Here is a 25,513-nt window from a genome sequence, read left to right as displayed (position 1 = left end):
AGAGCAAACCTTGAACTCACAGAGCAGTGCAGGAAGGAAATGCACATGATGCTAAGAATAATATAATCGGCGCTTTTCTTCAGAACCATTCACATGCTGAAAATAAATCACGCAATATTAAACGTTGACAGGAAGACAAAAAAAGAAAGAAACGAAAAAATGGAAACGTTATTTACGGGGAAACTATTGGTGGAAGGGGTGTTTGACCTCCACAAGACTTCTAAATCCAATAATAATTCGCCAATTAACATGGATGTAAATAACAATCAGTGGCGTGCCCAAAGGGGGTGATGAGGGTTATAAGCCCTCCCTCTCTGACCAGTATTTCTAAAAGAAAGAAAAAAAAGAAAAAAAATAACGTCAAAGGCAGGAAAAGATGGCAAAGTGAGGGTTGACTACTATAAAAAGTATACTTAACCCCATCCCCCCTTTCGAAAATCCTGTGCGTGCCACTGATAATTTATTGCGACGTCTAAAAATGCGTAAGTTTGACAAAGCTTCTTTTGTTCACTTCATGCTGTTTGGCTGATCCGGACTGGATACATATGCAGCTCAAAGTAAAATCTGAACCATTCTGCATGTCTTCAGGACACTGTGATTACAGTATAAAGTGACTTGATGCCCAGCTATAAACGATCACACACCTCCAATTACCCGGGACTTCTAAAACTAGCAACCAATTTACAGAGTAAACAGAGATCCCACACAATCAGATGCATAAACTGAACCTAATAGGTGGCAGTTAGAAGCAGTATCCACCGTCCCTACCCTCGAAAGTCGGCCCTTCATTAATCCATCATTGACTTTCACAGCAGGTCTTGCTTTTTTCATTAAAAATTCATAATCATACTTCTTCCGCATTGTTAAATAATTTTTGACACAATATACCCCCTAAAAAGTAGATTGTGTAGTCATTTTTTACTGACACTTGAGTTTCACCCCTCCCTTATGCTTTCCAGCCTTTTACATTTTTTTTATTTATGGGCCTCTGAAAAATGTAAAATCAGGGTTTGATTGAATTTGACATTACTAGTTACTTATGTGTTGTAGTGCCTAATTTTCGGTACATTTCTGTGCAGTATATTGAGCACAATTAACATTTAGCAGCCGGCTGGTACACATGTGAGGCAGCAATGAACGCACCATTTCTTGAGTTGGTTTGAGTTGGTGTTTTAAGTCCACTTTATGCACAGTAAGGTTAATCGGGACTGGATGTACAGTTTAAAGTGGAATCCGATCCACTTGTGCCTCCACCAGGTATCGAACCCGGGACCCATTGATTACAAGGCAATGACCAATGACGCTACCACCGCGCCATGGAGAGGTCCCCACCATTTCTTGAAAACTACATATGATATTTCCATTCTGTTTCTTTTTATCTTTAGTATACATATGAAGGTATTACATACTTGAATTACAAAACAATATATCCATTCTTACTATTATTAACAAGCGTAGGTTGAAAAAGTCCTTCTTTTCCCTTCGTTACCCCAGTATTATTATGGGATAGATTTTTACGAATGGCTCTAACTTCTAAACTATTGCATCTTTTTGAAAAATTTAAATTCTACAAGCAAGAATGAGTAAAAGCAACGTTATAAGCAGTGTCTGAAAATTATGGATTCAGGGGGGATGTGGGGGAAAATGCTCGATTGTCGAAATTTGCCCCGACCACGTGCTAGCACACGGCAGCAATTAACATGCCATTTATTGAAAATCATCCACTATATTTCAGTTCTGTCTTTTTTGTTCGATCCCCGGCCGGTTCAAATCCGGGAACTTTTCTAACGGTGGAAGCGGCCCCGGCGCCCACCCAGCGTCGAATAACATGGGTACCTGGGGGAAACCCTGGGGGGTAAAGGCGGTCAGGAGCGTGATGCTGATCACATCACCCCCACTCACGATCGGATCAAGAAAGTGTGGGGCGTTACCCCCACACCCCCTATACGCCTTCATGGCGTGGTGCTATGCACAGGGGAACACTTTACCTTTACTTTATCTTTATCTTTTTTGTTCATTAGTTTACGTCTAAAGGTATTATATACATGAATTACAAAACAATACAGTCATTGTTACTATTATTAACAAGCGCAGTTTGAAAAATCCATTTGTTTCCCTTTTGTTACTATGGAATAAATTGAAGATAAAAGGCTGTAACTCCTCAACAACAGTATCTTTTTAAACAATTTAAGCTCTAAATGTAAGAATGAGTAAAAGCAACATTTTAAGTATTATCCGACAATAAAGGGTCTAGGGGGGAAGCAGGGGCAATGGCCTAAATTGCAAAATTTTCTATAATTACGCAAAATTTCTGAACCACGAAATTTCCGTTCTTTTCTTAAAGTTGCAACACGGGCATTACATTTCCTGATAGAGTGGTCTTTTGTTGTGCTTCCCTCCAAATTTGGTCCAGCCAGCATCTATAGGACCGACGATAGAAGCGAAAATCCGGACATTGTCCGAAGCTGAAAACATTGCTGCTTTATATAATGTTATTATTTTTTAGTCAAGAAGTATCAGTCTGATTTGAACCAAACTTTGCATTATTCTAGGAATATACCACCGCTACATACCACATTTTTCCCATTCACCTTGGTCTATTGAGGGGGGCACAGGGGCATACTGTACATTTCTTCTTCTTCCCTTGACCACCTTTAAAATCCCGGTCTTTAAGAAATAAAACAAAACTAATTTCATCTCTCTACCACAATTAGTTCTAGACATACGATTTTCTTGGACTTCGTGGAAAGTTTGAAAAGCGCGCACTTGAAAAGTTCCAGATGGCAGAGGCTTTTCCAGGTGCACGAGGCTCCGTCCCTTAAAAGTTAACAACTTTGACGGCATCCAGAGAAATATTAACAAAATATTATTTTCATAAAACAATGTAATAATAAAGCATGTGCTTTAAATATAATTGAAAGCCATATAAAGTATTATTTTACAATTGAAACTATTAATTAAAGAGCTCGGATGTAAAACATGGTAAGTGACAAAATGCAGGTTTCGAGATATTGAAAGTTGATGTCTCAAAAAAATCTGACTTACAAATTTAAAAAAAAAAAATCTAAATTATTTACAGCAAATATGATTCACTTGTATATTTACTATATACAAACATGATATTTCATCCATATTATTTTTTTCGGTGATGCTGCATGCAATTTGTTTGAGGGTTGTTCAAGGAATTGTTGTAGTTACCATGCTTTACATGCAAGGATATTATCAAAATGAGTGATCAGATACTGCTTTATTCAAGCTAACTTGTGATGTCAGTTCAATAATAATTAATAATATTTTGACATTAGACTTTTTATAGCAACCATAACAATTTGTAACACAAAAATGAAAGCCTTTAATAATAATAATTATATTCAATAAACAATAACCTGATCTACATGCTGTAACAAGTTTTTGCTTTCCTACTGTATGTCTATGACTGAAATGAACACAATTAGAAAAGTACATTTTATTACGTAAGTATTTTCAAAAATAAGTTCTGAATTCTTGTGATTAAAAATAACTTCCTTATGACTTTATGGAGATCAATATTCATAAAAAAAATGTTTATATATGAACAGTTTTTCAACTTCACATATCTACTTTTCTCTCTCTCTCTCTCTCTCTCTCTCTCTCTCTCTCTCTCTCTCTCTCTCTCTCTCTCTCTCTCTCTCTCTCTCACACACACACACACACACACACACACACACACACACACACACACACACACACACACACACACACACACACACACACACACACACACACACACACACACACACACACACACACACACACACACACACACACACACACACACACACACACACACACACACACACACACACACACACACACACACACACACACACACACACACACACACACACACACACACACACACACACACACACACACACACACACACACACACACACACACACACACACAGAGGCTCCATTTATTACCTCAGCATGCCAAGCAGAATACAATTCACAAGCCCCTCTTCATACAAAGCTGTGTTACGTAGACTATCCAAATTGCATACAATGGCAATATTAGATTTTTGTGATTCAATAAGGAATTTATACATAAAATAGGGATGGCCTCTTTCTTTCAAAAATCTAAAAATCATTTCTTCGAAAATGAAAAGTGGAAGTACGAAAAACATTTCGGAAGCAAAAAAGCAAAAAATAAAAAACGACTTTTTTTTCGAAAAACTATTTTTTTTCGAAAAAGAATCTTTTCCTCAAAACTACTTTTTTCAAAAAACATTTTTTTTCGAAAAACGATTTCTTTTAAATACGAATTTTTTTCGAAAAACAAAAAACTATTCCTTTTCGAAAGAAGATTTTTTTTGAAAAACAAAACAATTCGATAAATGAAAAATGAAACTTTTTTCAAAAAACAATTTTATTTTCGATAAACAAATAACGATTTTTCTTTCAAAAAACGATTTTTTTTCAAAATACGATATTTTTTCGAAAAACTAAAAACTTTTTTTCTTCAAAAAACGACATTTTTTCGAAAAACAAGAAAGCTAAAAACGATTTTTTTTCGATAAACGAAAAACGAGTTTTTTTTTATAAACGAAAAACGATTTTTATCTCGATAAATACATTTTTTTTCGAAAAATTTCATTTTCGATAATTGAAAAACATTTTTTTCGAAAAGGCCATCTCTAGTTTAAATCTCTATCTTCAAGACAACAATTACCGGCCCACGTGGCTGAGTGGTTAGGAATTTGCACAACGATGCCAGGGGTCCTGTTTCGAATCCCGGCCTGGGCATGGATGTTTTTGTTCTTATTCATCAATTTCATCAAATCATCACTCGTCTTTGCAAATAAGCCAAAAGTGACACAAGACGCTAAGTAAAATGAAGCAAATCAATGAAGACACAATTATGACCTTGTATTTTTCTTTAACTTGACATGTTTGTAAAGAATGATTTCAAATGTACACAGGGCTTAAGTTTTTAATAGTTTTCACTTATATTTTGCTCTTATGGATTAAAATAGTTATAATTTCAAACCAAGAAGAAGACATATTTGCAATATCAACAATAAAATAATTTGCTTTCATCAAAGTCACACATATCATAAATACAAAAGTTAATTAAATTACAAATACTTTTTAGGTCTGCCAAAAAAAATATTATAACTTTTAAAATGCGCATTACAGATTTATGAATGAAATATTTTATAAAAAAACTAAACTGTTCCAAATAATTTATATGATTTAAATCAAATTACATATTCCTTAAGTTTAATACATTTTTGACGTTGCTTGTAAGGCATGGTATCTTAAAGCAGCCTTAAATGCTCATACCCAAATAAAAATTAACAAAATTTCTGTGACTATGGTTATTTATATCTAGTAGAAGAAAAGTATGTGCTCTTCTCTACTATATCGCAGTTCACATCCAGGTACGAGAGAGAAATTTAATTCGAAACTGCCATTATGAGCACTGCTGCATGTAAACAATGGTATCTACAGTAGATACCACGTTTTACATGAAATAGAATGTACGTGGCCATACACAGTTTTAGTCGCATTTTTGATTGGCAAACTCTTCATTCTCCTCATTCTTAGTCGGTGGTACATTTTCCGGGTCATTATGGGAATCATATACACTTTCTAACTCGTTCTCATCTTTGCTGTTGCCTCATTACTCATGAACTTTCTGAGACATGTTGCAATTCAGTAACAGCCGTTTCGCCACCATCTTTGCTACTTACCATCCTTTACATGAAACAATTGGTAGATACCATAAATTCCAACACGTCTAGCTCTGTCATCTGTTGACGAAACGAAAACACTTCGAGTATGATTCAACTCCATTTACGGTGATCTACACGATGCACATTGTTGTAACTCCAATATGACCAAAATGTCACTTGCCATGTTTAACACCTGAGACCTTCAATTAATCCCAAAGATTCAATCTAATGTGTACTTTCGATTTTGACCATTTCCAATTTCAAAATACCCATGCACATAGAGTACTATTAGTCATTACTTGATAACCATCACTAGCATATCATACATAATAACTGCTTTAAGTAATAACTGCATATAAGCTTGACGTGATGTACAGACATAGATAAAATGCAAGTGAAGGGAGAAAAGATGTACTAATCCTTCTTCAAAACTGATAATATCAATTTAATAAGGTGCCAATATTTTCACTGAGTTCCCTGATATTTACTTTTACAGCTTTTTCGCTTTTACCTCGTTTGGTGCCCCTTTGCCTCACTGCCCAAGGCAACTCCCCCTCCCGCTTGCTATGGCTCTGCATGGGACAAAACAGAAAGTTTCCATTTCCATCTACAATGCTATATCTGTGACGACCAATTGTGAACAATAAGAACAAAAAGGTACCAAATGTGTCAGACTTATGAAGGGTGCTGAAAAGGCACACCAGGATTTTGCCTGATGTCACAGTTCAGACCTGCCCTAAGTCAAACAGGCTAATTGGAAATGGACCAACAGCTTAAATCAGGAACTTAAGTGCCCTCGTCGCCATGAATCGAAGTTTAGATCCCTTGATTACACGGTGACAGTATTAGCCAGTTCATATAATAAATAAATTATGTTGACACAATGCATAAGCTATGTAAAACTAAGTTATCTTCATTTTTACTTACTCTGGTAAAGCTAATGTTCAGACTATTTGTTTACAAAGTATACCTACCCACAGCTGATAGCCAAGATGTGCAGTAGCCTCATACTCGCTAATGCTAACACAGAGGAGCTTCCAGCACACACTGGGGCTTGTATAAAACTGCCTGAACACAGCTGGGAAAGTATTGGAAGAAGACCACAAGAAACAGTCAAAGCAATATCTGCTGGCTGGTAGCGAACGCTTAGTATAAAAACTGTCAGTATTTGCAGATGGTGCCGATTGCCTGAAAAATACAAATATTCAGTTAAGCAGGTTTCTAGTAGATAATTCTATATAAAATATTTGGGTTTTTTTATGTTAATGTAAGAAAATGAAATTATGAATTCATAATAATTAATCAACAAGCACTGTACCAGAGTGGATCAATAAATGAGATAATAGTAGAGGAAATAAACGATTTCACCCAGAAATGTTGCAACACAATGTTTTTTTGTGCCAGATTGTGCAGAATGATATAGTGAATTATACATTAAAAATCCAACTGCTTGGGGAAAATCCCCCATCTTGGAAAATGGTGGCAAACATTAAACTTAAAATCTAAAAAATTATAATACCTCAAAAACGGTGCATTGTGCACAAAAAGTAAAGATAACCAAAATGAAAGAGCAAAAAATTTGCTAAATTATGTTTTTTGTTTGGTACAGCTACCATAAATCTTAATTGAATTAAGCCCCACGATAGGTTAAGTTTGCAGCAAACGTTTTGCATATGTAGACGCAAACGTGCACGCAGAATATAGTTCCGCTGCAATACTGCCAATTTTCTCACTGTCTGTGATATGAACAGCTCGGAGCTTGAGGCAAAAGTGGCACGGGAAGTGCTGATCGCCATTCTTGCGTGGATTAATACATAGAACCTGCTGCAAACTTAACCTGTCGCGGGGTTTACAAAGATTCATATATTTTCTTTAGTTTTTAGAATTAGCATAAAAGTTGGTTTCCGACAAAAAAACGCAAATATGTAAGAAACTATGTAATTTACGTCTGAAAGTCACTGAACCAAATTCATAGCTTATGATTTCCTATAGAGATTGGTTTTTGTTTCGTGCCTTTAAAGTCAGGCGTTGTTGAGATATGTAATTTAATGCAGACACATGCTTTTCCCTAAATTTACGTTTTCCATTTCTAATGATATTGGTGAAAACTTAACATATTGTTTTCTGCAGTGTTTCGTTCACTTGTGTTTGTTACATGTTGTTTTTGTTGTTTAAAAATGTATGCACACAGTAGCGGCGATTAGGTGTCTATAAACTAAACTGTCTTATATGCAATTAAATTAAGTGTAAATGCTCTGACATGTTACTAAAATTTTCGGGAGGAACTTTTCTATTTCCAGAGTGGGTCCCCCGAGGCCACTCCTTGAATTCATCACTAAGCATCAGTATGGATATCGGTGCAACTCTACAAGTAACAGAAGGTCCATAAAGGCAGATGATGGGCCTCTCTTGGAAACACCCAACACCACGAACAAAATGGGAAAACATGCCACAGAAGTATCCACCATCCTCATCCATACTTCTTTAACTTTTATGACTGATGGCTCATACATGATGCTGCATTTTATCAGCCACTTCAAGTAGTGGATCTCAATCCCTGTAACATAGATATGCATTTGCGTTTTACTGCAGTATGGGCAAGAAAATCATGTTGGAATAAAGATTCTGAAACTGATGACAATTTTGGCCAGAATTTGAACATTGGTAATGGCTTTATCACAGCATTACTTGTATATATTATTTTTCAGAGTATAGTAACAATATCAATAATTAAGTACCATTGACAATACAGGCTTCCTTCTCATTCTGTGCCAATGAAGCAACCATTAATGAGTATATGCGATGAACAGAATTCTGAATCTGAAGCTGTATGGATTTCTGGGCTGCTCGTATCCCATCCAAGTAATGATGAAGGAGAGTGCTGTCTTCCCCAGCTAAACACCCAAGACCAAAACATCCAGCTAACAGTTGCTGATGAACCTGAAAGAGTTTCAATACATGAAACCAATTTAACATTACCAAATGAACTCAAAATATATTCTTAAAATAGTAAATATGAAATATGTTACACAAAGTTAATTTGTGATGGCAAAGTTTTTGAAACTTGGTTTCAAGTCCACTTGTTTAAACTTATCTCGAGTAGATTTACAGTATAAAGTGGATTCTGAACCACTGTGCAATGTGCCTCCGCCAGGAATTATCTTGACCTCTTGATTACAATGTAACAGCAACTAAGGTAAGGCACTTAGTTCTACTGTAACTTATGTGTTAACATTCACATGTCACAATTTAGCAAAAACACACTGCATATCTGACTTTGTTTGCTCATGATTTAAAGATCTTTAATGAGTAACATCTATTCACAAGGATATGCTCGAATGAAAATGTGACATGGAAACTGTTAACATTTTAAAGCAATAACTGTCAACCTTCTTTACGAGAAGAAAAAAATCTTATGTTACAATAAAAGTATAGAGTTAAAATGATTTAGAGAGGAAAGGTGTCCATTACATGGCTGCCTACTGACATAACAAATTGAGGTATATAGCGGATTTTTAAGATTTTATTTAATACATTGATGATATGAGGTATGGAAATTTATTCAACTAACTCACTCACTCTCTAGCCTTCTTAAACCCGAAGGTTCATGGCTGCAGCAACACAGGCCTTCCATCTGTCCCTATCTTGAGCAAGATCTATATACTTTTTTCCATCCCTACCGGTTTCCTTTAAATCCATCTCAACGTTGTCCCTCTATCTTCGTCTTGGCCTTCCTACAGGTCTCTTACCATCAGGTTTCCCAACAAGAATCCTGTGAACTCTTCTTTCATCTCCAATTCGTGCCACATGGCCTGCCCACCTAAGTCTTCATGATTTAATTATTCTAATAATATCTGGACATGAATACAAATTATGTAGTTCTAAATTATGTAACTTTCTCCACTCACCTGTCTCCTCATCCCTTTTAGGTCCAAATATTTTCATAAGGATCTTATTTTCAAATACTGTTAATATTACTCCTAAGTATTTGAATTTGGAAACTGGTTCAAACGAGTTGTTATCAATAATTAGATTTTGGTTATTACCTAACACTTGGTTTCGGCCTGTAAGCATATGTTTAGTTTTCTCTTTGTTAACTTCCAAACCTATCTCTTTAGCAATTTTGAAAAATATTTTAGCATTATTCTTAATTGTATTTATATCATCCCTTAATAAGTCTACATCATCTATGTGTAAGAACGTCAATTATACTAGTATGCCTTCTCTTATCAATGAGAATATGATCTATCTGATTATGAGTTTTACCACCAAAAAGTTGCTGACCAAGGCAGTTTATCAAGATAAAAACACTTAACACGTAACATTTCGACCCTGTATCAGGGTCTTCCTCAGACGAAGAACTAAACTTTTTGGTTTTAATATGGAAACAAGGCTTAATTATATTACAATGAGTTTTACCATCTGGAGAAGACCAGGTATATTTATGGATATCTTTATGTTTAAAAGTTGTACTTTTCACAATTAAATTCTTTGAGGTTGCAAAAGTAATCAATCTTATACCATTATCATTACTTAATTCATGAAGGGAAATTTATTCATGCCAAGAAAAATATACTTACACAGCTCAATAAAGTTGTGCAAGATAAATCACTATCAAGAGAGCTTGAAGAATCAATGCTTTTTGGAGACGTATCTGGAACAGCACTAAGCACAGGTTCTTCTTTCTGTAGCAGGTTCTTGGAAGTTGAAAGAAGCTCTAGTATTTGGTTAAGTGCCTCCAACCGTGACTACAAAAGCAGGAGAAAAATAACTTAAATCATGCAAACTACATCACAAGATATTTAGCTAGTTCCAAGTCTAGAGCTGCTACTATTTTTGACAATTTCACATAGATTTATAAAGTATAGAGCAAATCACAACTGGATATCTTACATTGACTCAGTTCATAATTGCAGTGTTAGTTCCCACTTACCTGCTAAAACAACAATCAACTGATGTTTAAAAATGTTCTTCACAACCAATGCAGAATTGTTATTTTCTTCTTTTACAAATAAGTGAATATTATGTATTACTTTCAATTATATATTTTATAGAAATTTAAGTACAAAATACAGGCTCAACTACGAACCTGGGTCTCTGGCATACTGTGCCATTGCTCTAACAGCTGAACCACCAAGCCAGCTCTGGTTCTGACTGATTTTTCACAATTTTTCCTGTGTGGAATTGTCAGTGTAGGTGAAACTGGATCTGTTGATTTTGACACACTGATAATGTTTAAGCTGGGAGATTTAAGACACTATCATTCTAGTTTGGCACACCCGGGAGATGTACTTTGTAGAAATTTAAGCCTACATATATATTAGGGATGGGACCGATTAATCAGTACTCTATCGGTATCGGCCGATATAGGCATATCGGTGTATCGGTTTATCGGTAAAATTACCGATTATTTTACCGATCCGATATATCGATAAATATCTTATAATTTAGTGTAAAATTCTGCCATTTTGTTGTAATTTTTATGGATAATCTCCATGCCCTTCTTTCTAAAAAAGTAAATGTCTAAATATTCAACTTCTTTTGCACTGTGGTCACCTCGAAACACACATTTATTAAGGAGATCAATTAACATTTCATGTTCATCAAGGACCATTTCTAATTTTATATCGGATCGGTAGAATATCGGTTATCGGTATCGGTAAATTTTATATCGGTACTTTATCGGTATCGGCCAAAATTTCATATCGGCCCATCCCTAATATATATACATCTCCATTCTGGGAAATTATAAGCATGGCAGTAGCACTGGCATAGACAATTCTACAAAAGTAAAACAGTAGAAGCCAAAAATCAGATGAAACCAACGCTGGCTCGGTAACTAAGTTGGTATAGCAATGGCACGGTATGCCAGACACTGGACTCAAGTCCTCATCAAGAGGGAGGGAGAGGGGAAGAGAGAGAGAGAGAGAGAGGGGGGGGGGGAAAGAGAGAGAGAAGAGAGAGAGAGAGAAGAGAGAGAGAGAGAGAGAAGAGAAGAGAGAGAGAGAGAGAGAGAGAGAGAGAGAGAGAGAGAAATGATAACAACAAAATTAATAGTAGAATTCTGGCTTTATAGACAATGTTATACTACATATAAATGCTTTCCTTGATATGCTATGCTAGGTCAAGTTTACATGTCAGGGTATCTCTACAATTTCGTAAAAACAAAATTTTCTAACATTGCCAGAATTTCATGACCAATCCATTAGAGCAATTAATGTAAAGGTAAGAAGGTCAGTATGTATATTTTAGGTAAACACTCACACTTAGAATTCCACATAACCAAGTTCATATGTAATTATTGTTGTGTAGGGGGAAGGAAGCAAGTTAAGTATCATGGATGAACTTTAATGTGATACATGCCAGGTAGTGACCAGTGGCGTAGCATGGTCATTTCGGGTTGGAACGCCAAGTCCGAAGGAAGGGTCGGCCCTTTTTTGCTTAATAATTTACTTATGGAATTAGTCACCACAGGTATTGTTTATTTGTCTGAAGTCAGCTGGATTTTCAATAAAACATCATCTATGCATGTTTTAGCTAGAAAATGAGATGCCACAAATGTTTTGAATTCTGGTGTTTTATACTTTTCGGTCATTACGCAAGTCATTAGAAAACCTACCTGAATCACAAGTGCCTCTGAATAACAGTAGACGTCATTGTTGTGGGCGATCCAACTACTGATTGATTTGGTTTATTTTACTTCGCTTTTCTACCACTTTTGGTTAATAGCGAATATGAATATGAGTGATGATATTTATGAAGTTGATGAAGGGACACTCATAAAGAACACCCGTTCTAATGCCAGGATTCGAAAAAGGGACCTTTGTCGTCTTGGCACTCTGTGCAAAACACACTGACACGGAGGTGGGTGAATGATGCAACTATCGTACACTCCACTGACATAACAGTGCCGGTTAGTAATTCAGACCACTGTTTATTGCATCTTGGAATGGTGATAAACATTTTAAAATAATTTTGTCCACAGACCATTTGATGTTAAGTTTTTTTCAAATGAATGCTAAACATTTCCATTGACACAATATTAAGCAGTTAGATACTAACGAAAAAATAATAATAATAAAAAAAGAATAGTTTTGCGGGTTAAGTGGTAGAGCAGGCACAGGCTGAACTTCTACCACGAGGACTTCACCCACTTATTTTACAAAAACTGTGTTGATCTTTTAGTTTTTAATACACATCGCTGTTCGTGCGATAAATTATACAATGCAATGGTCATTAAGAAATGGTATATTTGAGTTTGAGTTACGTCAGTCAATATTGCATATTGTAGCATCACATAGCACGAGTGGCACGAGTGCGAAGAACCGGGTAGGAATTCTACCGCTGTCGTCTGCTTCAGAAGGCAGGAAGGGTCACATGAACCAATCACCGTAGCCCTCTGCTCCATATGCTGGCGTACGAGAGAGCATTTGCACACGTGCTGTAGAGATAAAAGCCTGTCCAAGCTTTCCCTCCAGGAAGTCAGCAAGGAATATGGAGTTCTTTATGCTGAACCTGCCCGGCGTCCAGGCAGGAAAGGCATTGAAAACAATGCTGGAACGAGAGTTGTTAGTGGAGCGTTGAAAGCGGATCGCGAAAAATAGCTATTATAGTGCCATGAAGGTCAAACATATATGAAATTAGTCAAGATTTACTTTATATTTACAGCATTTACGTATTTTTGATATTCTAAATCAGGGAACGGTGGGCGTATGGGCGTACTATAACGCTACGCCACTGGTAGTGACTAATGATTAACGAAGAATTTATTTTCTAGAACAATTCATATCAACTACAGTGTAAATAATACTACATAATTATAGTATAATTTGGTAATATATTAATACAGATAACCATTTAACAAACACCCCTAAAAATTGTAACACGAAAGTGGTAAATACCAAGAGCTTCATAAGGGTTTCTAAAAAATGACCTCTTTCCCTAGGGCATTTCATATAATATCTCTACTGTAACTACCAGTAATACACAGTAGATACAACTGAAGTAGTTTGTCCACAACAAATGTAAAGTTTCTTGCTTGTCCTATTCTTTCCCCTCTTCAAAAGCTACTTTTACTACACTACTACAAAAACGTTGATTTTTCCAGAAAATAAAATTCCCTAATTTTTCCAGACTGGTAAACACCCTTAAGGCTCGACTGGACCTTTGGCAGCTGGCTGGGCGATTTTTTTGAAATCTTCCTCTACATTCGAAAAATAGTTTCGTGATTACATAAGTCTAATAAATTATTGAGAATATCTAGATAACAGTGAAAGCAAATTACACAAAAATGCATGTGAATGCTCTACAAGGAATTCTAAGCTGATGTAATTTCTCAGATTTTGGAATATCACAGCGGTTTTTCAAATGTAGAGGAAATTTTGAAAAAAATCACCCAGACGGTTGTCAAAGGTCCAGTCGACCCTTAATATAACATGCCACTTGGTCGCAAACTCTCAAGATTGAAATTCATGTGAATTCACAAATGCAAGGTGAATTATTTGCTTTAAAAATTCATATCTACTTTAGATAATAATTACCTCAGCTCTCTTCTGTTGTTGATCCATTGCAAATGACAGCTTAACAGGATCTGTGCACCAACCAACAGCTTGGTCACCAGATGCACTTAGCACTTGTCTTTCACCTGGTTCATCACAGACAAAGTGCAGTACATAACAACTGATAAAGGAATGGGCAGTATTTGCTGCACTTCTTTCTTCAGGTGATTTACTGAAATTAAACGAAAAATAAATATAATTGTTCATTAAGAATTATTAGGATAATTTCAAAGGTAGGGATGTGCATAAATTGAAAATGTCAGTAGCAGATCAGAAAAAAAATCCCATCCTGATCCTGACTTTGGGAAATGATTCCCTGATTTTTATTGCAATTAGTTGTGCATTAAGTGTTTCATTACTAAAGTTTTCCACACTAATGTTCATTACATTTATATTATAAATTATCAGCAATTTTACAAATACATTCGAGTTTAAATAATTAAAAATTTCTAATTGTCAATATAATCTGAATTAGTCTCCAAATTCAAAGAAGTACTAGGGATTGGGCAAAGAAAGATGCAGTAGCAGATTATTACACTGAAAAGAAGTACTCACTAATCCATGAAACTAATTTGTAAGAACATCTTAAAACCAGTTTTGCAGATAAATGAGTACAGTGAAACCCCAATTTTATGTTCCCACATTACACATTTTCCCGCTTAATACGTTCATCCAGTCAGGCCCCGGCAAAAGGCCATGTTAAATAATAAATAGGACATTGACATTCACCTTGATTTTACGTTTGCTCTAACTCCCGTTTCCCGCTTTATAAGCTTTCAGAGCCGTGACGATGTCTTAAAATTTAGCAAAAACCTGTTCTGTTGACCACGAGTGTTCTCCCTCCTTTTTCTTGCTTTCGAAGCTCTTTCATTCAACACACGACCTTGAACTTCCAGATGTTAGGCTTTCGTGCGAGAGGAGGGAGCGAAGAGGCATGGTCAGTGGAAGGCAGGGAGAGGAGAGGCAGGGTACAACTTGCATTTGCCATACCTCCCTTGAGGGACAGGAAGGGAAAACGGCACTTCTTGCTTTCTGTTGAGTGTCAGTTTCCAGAAAGCCCCGCACTACATTGGCTAATTGGCTGAACTCCACCCTGGCCCGAATTATCCTAAATGCGTCGGTTCCCGCACGGTGTCTGGTTAAGTAACAGACGCACAAAGACGATATATACATACATTTAATGTCTATAATACACATATACGAAGGACTATACAATATCTAAACAATATACACCGAGGACTGTCTATTCGGCTGTAGACTGTCTCTACAGCGCACTTGTAACCGCGCGTGTGTGACAAGGTTCCTTTTACGACGACTCTCTGATGACGACTGTTCTTTTCTCGTGGCAACGCCCAAACTAAGCGCCTGGCTCAACTCTTGGGACGTTCCCGAATTTACTTGTGGGTGTAAGTTCCTGTAATCAAGTATGCGGGAGGTTCCGCAGTTTCTTTACTCGCACGCACTTCACACATGAATAACTCACACATATACACAAAAATGGAAAACAAGATAAAAACACTAATTATATACATTGTTCACCGAACACACTCCCCCCCGTTAAAATATTAATTTCAACCACAATCAATAATTTCAATGTAGTACACTTATGTCTCCTTAGAATAGGGGAGGGGAGCAAGTTTCACAATTGGACGTCTGTATTGCCCATCAGCTGTTCGCACTGTCACGGATCGTACTAACTTGTCTGGTCCTGGATGAACTTTCACTACTCTTCCTAGCTTCCATTGCTGTGGAGGGGTAGATTCTTTCAACAACACCAGATCTCCTATCTGTAGATTTTCCTTCTTCTCCATCCATTTGGGCCGCTGCTGGAGTCTGGACAAGTACTCTGTTGCCCACCGTTTCCAAAAATGTTGCATCATTTTTTGGATCAAATGCCACTTAGACAAACAATTTGACGTGGATGTCGTAAAGTCTGTTTGTGGTACAGCCAGTAACGAATCACCGGTTAAGAAGTGTCCTGGCGTGAGTGCCGTTAGGTCATTTGGATCACTACTTAACTCCGTCAATGGCCTCGAGTTAAGACACGCCTCTATTTGTGTCAATAACGTGATGAATTGCTCATAAGTGAGTAATGTTGAGCCCATAACTCTTTTCAAGTGATATTTCACTGCCTTCACTGAAATTTCCCATACTCCACCCCAGTGTGCTGCTCCCGGTGGATTGAAATTCCATTGTATGCCTTGAGAGGCCGTAACATCTGACACCGATTGGACGTGCTCATTTTGTCGCATGAATTGAAGTAGCTTTTTCAATTCTCTGTTTGCCCCTACGAAGTTCGTTCCGCAATCGCTGAAGATCTGGTTAGGTTTACCACGTCTGGCCACAAACCTACGTAATGCAGCAATGAATGTAGGCGTTGATGCATCATTTACCGCTTCCAAGTGAATTGCTTTGGTTGCAAGACACACGAAAAGAGCGACGTATCCTTTGGTGATTTTTGAAGACCTGAGTTGGCAACTCTTCATTGAAAATGGGCCGCAGTAATCTACACCTGTATTTGCAAATACTCGGCCTGGATTGATGCGAGGGGCTGGCAAACTACCCATGAGTTGAGTTGCTGTCAACCGTGTTTCCTTAAAACATTCTTTGCACTTAAACACAATTTTTCGTATTAAGTCCCTCCCTCGTATAATCCAAAAACGATGCTGTAGGACAGCAAGAAGCAATTGTGGTCCCGCATGTAAATGTTTCAAATGTTCATGTTTCACGATGAGCTCTGTAAGTTTATGTTCACGAGGTAACAGAATGGGATGTTTCTTGTCAATTGTCATTTGTGCATTGTGTAAACGTCCACCTACTCTCAGAATTCCCTCCTGGTCCAGGAAAGGAGTCAATTTGAGTAATGGGTTGTTAGAAGGCAAAGGATTCCCTTCTTTCAAATGCTTCATTTCTGTAGGGAATGCTGTAATTTGTGCTTGTTTCACTAACACAAACAACGTGTGATTAAGTTCGCGTGCTGAGAGGGGTCCAAACTGACGTTCATTAACACTTCGCTTGGTGTTATGCATAAATCTGAAGCACCAAGCCACTACTTATTCGAGCTTTGATAAGGTTGAATACTTGTTTACTAATAACTCCTCCACCTCGACCGAAGACTGTAATACGAGAAGACCCTTTTTTTTCTCTCTCTCTCTCTCAACCTCAGCTGTTCCTGCTGCATTGACCGTGCATGTAGGATTGAAGGACTGATTACATAACCACTGTGGGCCGAAGAACCAAATATCACGTTCGAGAAGGGTTGAGGGAGAAATTCCTGTTGTCGCCAAATCAGCTGGATTCTCTTCACTGCACACGTGGAACCAATTCTCTGCAGGGAGAACATCGTGTATTTTAGCAACTCTGTTGGCAATAAATGTAGGCCAATTAGAAGGAGAAGAGTTTATCCAACACAACACTATTGTAGAGTCAGTAAATGCACGCATCTCTGTAATGTTCAAATGAAGAGCTTCCTTTATTGTCTGCAGCAAACGTATAAGTAACACTGCAGCACAGAGTTCGAGTCTCGGGAGAGTCACTTTCTTCAGAGGCACGACTCTCGTTTTGCTTGCTACGAGATGCACTTCAACTCTGCCGTTGCTGTATGTAGAACGTAAATAGGCAGTGGCCGCATAGGCCCGCTCGGAACTATCACAAAAGTCTATCAGTTCGCACGTTAAGGGTTTTGAAGACACGATGCACCTTGGCACCTTAATATCCTGCAACTTATGCAACTCTGCCCAAAAACTTCGCCATGCAATTTCTAGTTCTGGTGGAAGTACATCGTCCCAGTCAAGTTTAACTTGCCAAAGTGTTTGCATGAAGATCTTTGCTTTGACAGTTACTGGAGATATCCACCCGAGGGGGTCAAATATTTTCACGATGTCTGATAACAGAATGCACTTGGTCAATTGCTCATGAGTTGCGGGTTGCGTCACTGATACCGTGAATTCATCACTCGCTGGATGCCATTCGATCCCGAGTACCTTTATATGTTCATTTATGCTCACATCCAATGCAAAGTTCATTTCTCGCAAATGTACAGGGATTTCATTCAATACTTCTGAATTGTTCGAGCACCATTTCTGCAATTCGAAACCACCTCTTTGTAGAAGTTCACTTATTTGTTTTTGTAACGCGATAGCTTGTGTTACTGTATCACTGCCAGTCGCTAGATTGTCTACAAAAAAGTATCTCAATGTAATCACCGCTGCTTCAGGGAAGTCTGCCTCTTCGTCGCGGGCCAGCTGTTGTAAACACCTGGTGGCTAAGAAAGGAGCACTAGCCGTACCAAACGTCAGTCTCTCTAATCTGAAGTCTTGTATCTCTTCTTTCGGTGACTTCCTCCACACAATGCGATGATATTCTGCATCGTCTGGGTGTATTTTCACCTGTCGAAACATTTTGACAACGTCCGAAGTAAGGGCAATTTGATACGTACGAAAACGTAGCAACAAAGGCATTATGTCGTCTTGTATCTTGGGTCCTACAAGCAACTTATCGTTGAGGGAAACTCCTGTCGTCGTCTTCGCACTGGCGTCGTACACGATCTGTAAAGCTGTTGTGGAACTGTCCTTTTTGATGTCACTATGGTGTGGAAGGTAGCAACTGCTTTCTTGGGACACAGGTAATTCTGAATTCGGAATGACGATCATGTGACCCAAGTCTAGGTATTCCTGCATACACTCAGCATACTTTTGTTGACGTTGTGGATTCTTGACGAGTTGTCTCTCCACTTGTTTGAGACGCTGTAACGCTAGGGGACGTGAAGCTCCCAGAACACCGCTTTGTTCTCGGAAGGGCAATCTCACAACATAACGACCATTGATGTCATGTTTGTGTGTGTTTCGAAAATGTTGTTCACAAAAGTTTTCTTCTTCGTTGTACAGTTTTACCGATGGCACAGTCTCTATTTCCCAGAAGCGCTGTAGGGTAGCATGCAGATCACTACATGACGCATCATGCGATGACACTGCGTGTTTATTGCGCGGAACATTAATTCTGCCCATAAGAATCCACCCAAGTGAAGTACTTATGGCCGTTGGTGTACCTACTGGACCTGCGACTTTCTCAGGTCTTAAAAGTAAGGGAACAATATCCGCACCAAATAAAATGTCTATTTTCCCTGGTTTGTTGAAGGACGGGTCGGCAAGATCAATGTTACGTAGGTGTGTCCACTGTTGATCAAAAGTGAATTGCTGCTTGGGCAAATTATTTGCAATCTTCTTCACAACGATGGCTTTGGTGGTGTACGTTTCGTTGCCCGCTTTTGACCTAAACTGTAGGTCCACCATGGAACGAGAAGTACCGATACCGGTTGCTGAAATACCGGATATGGCAACACAGATGTGTTTCTTTCGAAGGCCTAATTGCTGACTACAGTCTTCAGTGACAAAGGTACACTCAGAGCCCGTATCTAAGAGTGCACGAAAATGCCGAACGTTGTTGTGTCTATCCTTCATGCCCACGGTGGCTGTAGACAAGAGAACTTCCTGCAATGGAATGGCTTTCTTCTTGTTGGCGATGTGGGACGTTACTTGCTGCGTAGAACTGGGATTTTCACTAGGAGAGAAGTGAAGGGATGTATGGTGCTTTCTAAAGCACACCATACACGTGCGCGAAGTACACTTTCCGATGTTACAATTAGATTTCAAACAGTTGTAGCACAGATCATTGGTTTTCACTAAATAGTACCGATCTTTCACAGACATTTGTTGATACTTCTGACAAGTATGCAACCTGTGGTGTCCGCGGCATTCAACACATACAGTTTCAGCACCTGTGTGATCCGAATTTACATTCTTCTTCACTTGACGATCAGTGGCCCTGGGAGGGGGTTTGCTGGACATTGGGAGGCTAGAGGTCATCGTAGACGCTGCAAGAGCTCTGGCACGCACATCCAGGAACGTAGTCAGGTCCTCGAACTTAGGCACTTCTGCATTCTTCAGTGAAAGTTCCCACTGTTGCCGAGATTCTGCATCCAACTTGTCAGTGGTGTGAAAGACTAATATTGCATCCCAAGCCTCTACAGGAATGTCCAAAACCTTCAGCACACGCACACACTCAGAAGTGACGTCAATGAGCTTGCGTAATCCTGTGGCCGAGCTTGATGGCACACAAGGTTGATTCACCAAGCGTTTAATCGTGCTGTTCACAATCTCTCTCTTGTTTTGGTACCGCGAAACTAGTAGATTCCACGCCTCCTCGTAGTTTGCATCAGTTATTGCGATGGACTGGATTAATAATGACGGTTCACCCTTTAATGCCGAATTCAAGTATTGCAGCTTCTGAGCGCCACTGAGGTGTTTGTTGTCATGAACCGATGCCACGAATAAGTCCCGAAATGACAACCATTGATGTATGTCGCCACTGAATTTTGGTAATGTTAGTTTTGGTAACCGAACATCACTTTTCGCATCACTGTTCACCGCGTCCGTGACAATGGGAGAAACGGCTTCCTTCTGTTTTTGGTACAGGGAGCCCAACAAAAACTCTAATCGGTCTTGCACCGCACTCAGTTCATCGTAGTACTCAGAGAACAATGTTTCTTCGCACTGTTTAGCGAGATTCACAAGTAATGCACTACAGTCTGCACTTAGTTGAAGGACCTTGTCTATGTAGACTTGAAGTGTTGCACTTTCCAGCGTTGGCGAAGCTGACTTGTTTTCAATCCGAGTAACTTCCCGCTTGAGGACTGTCTTTGATGCCTGTAACTGCTCCATGTTGACTCGTCGTACAAGAGACGCTAAACGCATATGGCGGACCGAGGGTGTGGCACGTTGACTCTTCTTCTGGCTCATTGATTTCCCGACGACGAACTACTGGAATACGGCACGAATACTACAATTGCGACGCATCCGACCCGAGGACCATTTGTTGAGTGTCAGTTTCCAGAAAGCCCCGCACTACATTGGTTAACTGGCTGAAGTCCACCCTGGCCCGAATTATCCTAAATGCGTCGGTTCCCGCACGGTGTCTGGTTAAGTAACAGACGCACAAAGATGATATATACATACATTTAATGTCTATAATACACATATACGAAGGACTATACAATATCTAAACAATATACACGAAGGACTGTCTATTCGGCTGTAGACTGTCTCTACAGCGCACTTGTAACCGCGTGCGTGTGACACGGTTCCTTTCACAACGACTCTCTGATGACGACTGTTCTTTTCTCGTGGCAACGCCCAAGCTAAGTGCCTGGCTCAACTCTCGGGACGTTCCTGAACTTACTTGTGGGTGTAAGTTCCCGTATCAAGTATGCGGGAGGTTCCGCAGTTTCTTTACTCCCACGCACTTCACACATGAATAACTCACACATATACACAAAAATGGAAAACAAGATAAAAACACTAATTATATACATTGTTCACCGAACACTTTCACTGTGAAGATGAAATGGGCCCATCCTTCTGCCGCAGGTTCAGACAACAAGCGCACTGTTGCCAAACCAATTCTCTCTAAATGCTGCCTTCCCTAGAGATTGGACACAATGTATGTGACTCAGGTGTCTTTGTTCGCCCTTGCCCTCTACAAAAATGCAAGCGGAAAATTGATGAGACTTGATCACCATTCGATTCTTTGCAAACACATTTACTGAATCCTTCCTAGTTGACGGGAAAGAAAAAAAAGGAGGGACTTGTTTGTAAAAACTTTTCCTTTCTTCTTGTTTGCAACGTTGACAATGGAAAAAATTAAGGATTTGCCATACCGAATAACAACTGTACTTTTTCTTCAATGGAAATTCGTTTAGATTCCTAAGGAAATATGATGGATGTAGTTCGATTATTTTTAATCTGAAGTTCTTTCAAGAACACTATATCATATGGTTATCAGAATGAAGCTGGAAACGCACATGCTAAAGTGATCATTTTTTTTTTCTATCAACAGATAGGGCGATATTTTACTCATTCATGGAAAAATATTCGTGTGAAATCAATTGTGTAGGGGAGGGGGGTGAGGTTGGGATAAATGATTCTTCTACGTGAGGCAGAGAATGTTTTCAATATGCATATTGCGTGACTCGTATGTTGTAAAGTGATGGGGCCAGGGAAAATGAGTGAATAAACGAGGGGTGCGACAATATTTTGTAAGAGCAGCCAAATTTAGTGCACATCTAGATGTAATGAAAATGCATATTTGGGCCAAAACAGCAAGGGGTCTGCCCAAGCATGGTGCTGATCACATCACCTTCAAATTGGCAAAAATCGAAGAATATTTAGGTAAAGGCGGCTGGAGAATGGTGCTGATCACACCATCTCCCTCTCCTTTCCCCCACACACACATACAAAAGTGAGAGAGACCAGACTAGCCTAACACCTAAAAGCCTCCCACCCAAACTGCCTTTGCCTTTTTCCGCTGTGCACCCAAGTATTAAACCCACGATCTTCCCACTAACAAGATACTTTGCTAGTGAGCTAAGCCACACCATGTATCGGTCCCAGCTTAATTGCACCCAGGAACTGTCCTTGTCCATCCAATCCCTAACAAAAATCCTTTTGTTGACCCCAGGTGACTGCTACCAAAAAATTGAATCCTTCTATCATGCAGCCCATTCTATCACAAACAACCTTAGCAACAAACACCTACCCAAACTGTCCAACCTCTGTCGCCAGGCTTATCAGGCTGGCTGCACTCTCCCCCTTCCACTCCCACCCCAATTCACTCCCAAATCCACATGTACTCTATTGTCTGACCCTCCATTGCCATTACCCCCTCCTCCAGCACCACTACAAAACCCCCATAAACACCAAAGCTGCACCTGCAAATCTCGCACCTTGGAAAACAACCAGTCCACGGACAAACCCACCCCCTCCAGGCCCATGGTTACCAACGACCGTAACCTACTCCAACACAACCAAACTGTACTAAATTTGTCGAACCACAATCTCACCTCAGCCGAAATTGATATTCTATCCAAAGGCCTCATCTTCTCCCCCCCCCCCCACCCCACCACAACTACCCACAACCAATTCCGTCTCCTCTTCGATATCCACACCTTTGCCAGACACCTCAGATGGCAACACTTCTGGGCAAAAAAAAAACTCCTCCCAGACCACAACCAATGAAACCCACCCAAGCCTCCTCCAATTTTGCCCACCATCCCCTCCCAAGACCCTGCCCACCAACCACTCCCTGGAAAAATACATCACTGCATAATCTCCACCATCACTGACAGCTCATTTCTTGACAACCTCCACAACAAACCCAACCTGAATCCCTCTCAAGATAAAGCCCTTCAAGATCTCCGCCAGAACCACCACATCAAAATCCTCCCAGCTGATAAGGAGTCCACCACGGTGGTCTTGAACTCTCAAGATTACCTGGTGGAAGCCACTCGCCAGCTGGCCGACTCCTCCACCAACAAAACCACCACAGGCGACCTTTCAGCAACACACCTAGACAGAATCCAGGACTTTATCCACACCAGAGGCCCCCTGAGGCCCTGACAGCCTCCATCATATCCATACTCATCCCAGACAACTCCCACACCCACACTTTTTTTCTACTGCCCAAATTCCATAAACCTGGCAACTCTGGTAGACCCATGCTGTCCAGTTACAATGCACCTTCTGAAAGAATCTCAGCCTTTGTCGACTTCCACTTCCAGCCTCTTGTTAAAGCTCTGCCCTCCTACCTCCGGGACACCAGCCACTTCCTCCAGAAAATCAAAACTCTCCCATCATTACCTGCTAACACTATCCTTGCCACCATCGATGTTACTTCTCTGTACACTCCAGCACTGTGCAGAGCTATGCAGTAATTGAAGGATTCAGCCCATTTCTCATTATTTAATGGCCCGCCTCGGAAATCTTGCTCATATGTTTGAAGCATTGACATGACAACATGAGAGAGCTTCAAGCAGTGATCCTTCTCCCCCCCCCCCTTTTCCTTCTTACTTCCTTCAACTTGGTCGGGAATAAGCACACTTCTGATAAGACTTGTTCAACTGCATTAGCGCCACTCCACCACCTGTTCCTCTACCCTTCCCCTCCCTTCCAGTACAAACTGGTGGGAGGGGTGTCTGCTAGCAACCGGCAGCTGGCAACCGGCGCCAAATGTTTCGTCTCGTGGCTCCAGAACTATGACTCATTCACTCTGAAGGGAAGAAAAATGGCATTGTTTTGAATCTCCTCTCCGAAGGTTGATATGTTTTGATGACTAGGAAACATGAGTACCAGACACAAAGCGAGGAGTTAGAAAAAGAAGCTATTTCTTTCTTCTTGTTCTGCCTTCTGATAAACACCTTGAACACACAGAGCAGTGCAGGAAGGAAATGCACATGATGCTAAGAATAATATAATCGCCGCTTTTCTTCGGAACCATTCACATCCTGAAAATAAATCACGCAATATTAAACGTTGATGGGAAGGCAAAAATCATCATGCCCCCCTCCCCTTCCAATTACCGGGTACTTCTAAAAATAGCAACTTAATACCAGTTTACAGAGTAAACGGAGATCTCATACAATCAGATGAATAAACTGAACCTAATAGGCGGCAGTTAGAAGCAATCATCCACCGTCCCTACCCTCGAAAGTGGGTCCCGTTAATCTGTCATTGACTTTCACAGCACTTCTTGCTTTTATCCTTAGAAATTCATTATCACACATCTTTCCTGTTGTTAAATAATTTTTGATACAATATACCCCCTAAAAAGCCGATTGTGTAGTCATTTCTTACTGACACTTGAGTTTCACCCCTCCCTTATGCTTTCCCGCTCTTTACGTTTTTTATTTAAGGGGTCCTGAAAAACATAAAATCGGGGTTTGACTGTACCTGTTTTCACTATAATAATAAATATCAAAGGAAGGTGTGGTGAAGCAGGAGGTTGGAATACATGGACGACAGGCTATCCCTGATCAAACTACAATATCCACGTCTTTTCCATTAATATGTTCAAATTAAAGAAATATGAGTACCTCAGGCCATCGAGTAAACTGTCTGCCATATTGCCACCATCATTTGCTATTTCTTCTCCAAATGTTTGTTCAGGTATCTTGACTCCAATAAGAAGGAAAACACACCTTTGGATTATAACTTTGCAGGCAGTCTCATATGAATCTAAAGCAAGAGTGGAACCCAAGCCTTCAGGCTCACTCTGAGTTTCATCAAAATCTGCAAGAGAAACAGATTATACTGTTAGTCAAGTACATATACTCTAAACATAACTTAATTAAAATGTGCCAAACAATTAGCCAAAGTGGAGGATAGATTCTACTTATTAAGCATAA

At 39.3% G+C, this 25,513-nt stretch overlaps 1 protein-coding gene across 2 annotated transcripts in view; it reads right to left on the bottom strand.

Moving 5' to 3' along the window:
• The window catches only part of LOC145984969 (putative E3 ubiquitin-protein ligase HERC1), a 309,625-nt gene that overhangs the window by 206,499 nt on the left and 77,613 nt on the right, over positions 1 to 25,513 (bottom strand). For both annotated transcript variants that reach the window (XM_083118420.1, XM_083118421.1), the window contains exons 22-26: positions 25,202 to 25,397; positions 14,260 to 14,449; positions 10,300 to 10,467; positions 8,458 to 8,659; positions 6,694 to 6,907 (exon numbers count right to left, since the gene is read on the bottom strand). In XM_083118420.1, the coding sequence (XP_082974546.1) occupies positions 6,694 to 6,907; positions 8,458 to 8,659; positions 10,300 to 10,467; positions 14,260 to 14,449; positions 25,202 to 25,397 (970 nt within the window). The remainder of the gene's footprint in view (positions 1 to 6,693; positions 6,908 to 8,457; positions 8,660 to 10,299; positions 10,468 to 14,259; positions 14,450 to 25,201; positions 25,398 to 25,513) is intronic.

Source organism: Lepisma saccharinum, chromosome 3, assembly GCF_977018435.1.
Source record: "Lepisma saccharinum chromosome 3, izLepSacc3.1, whole genome shotgun sequence".
NCBI lineage: Eukaryota > Metazoa > Arthropoda > Insecta > Zygentoma > Lepismatidae > Lepisma > Lepisma saccharinum.
Note: the sequence above shows the minus strand (reverse complement) of the source record. Positions and strands in the feature narration are given on the sequence as shown.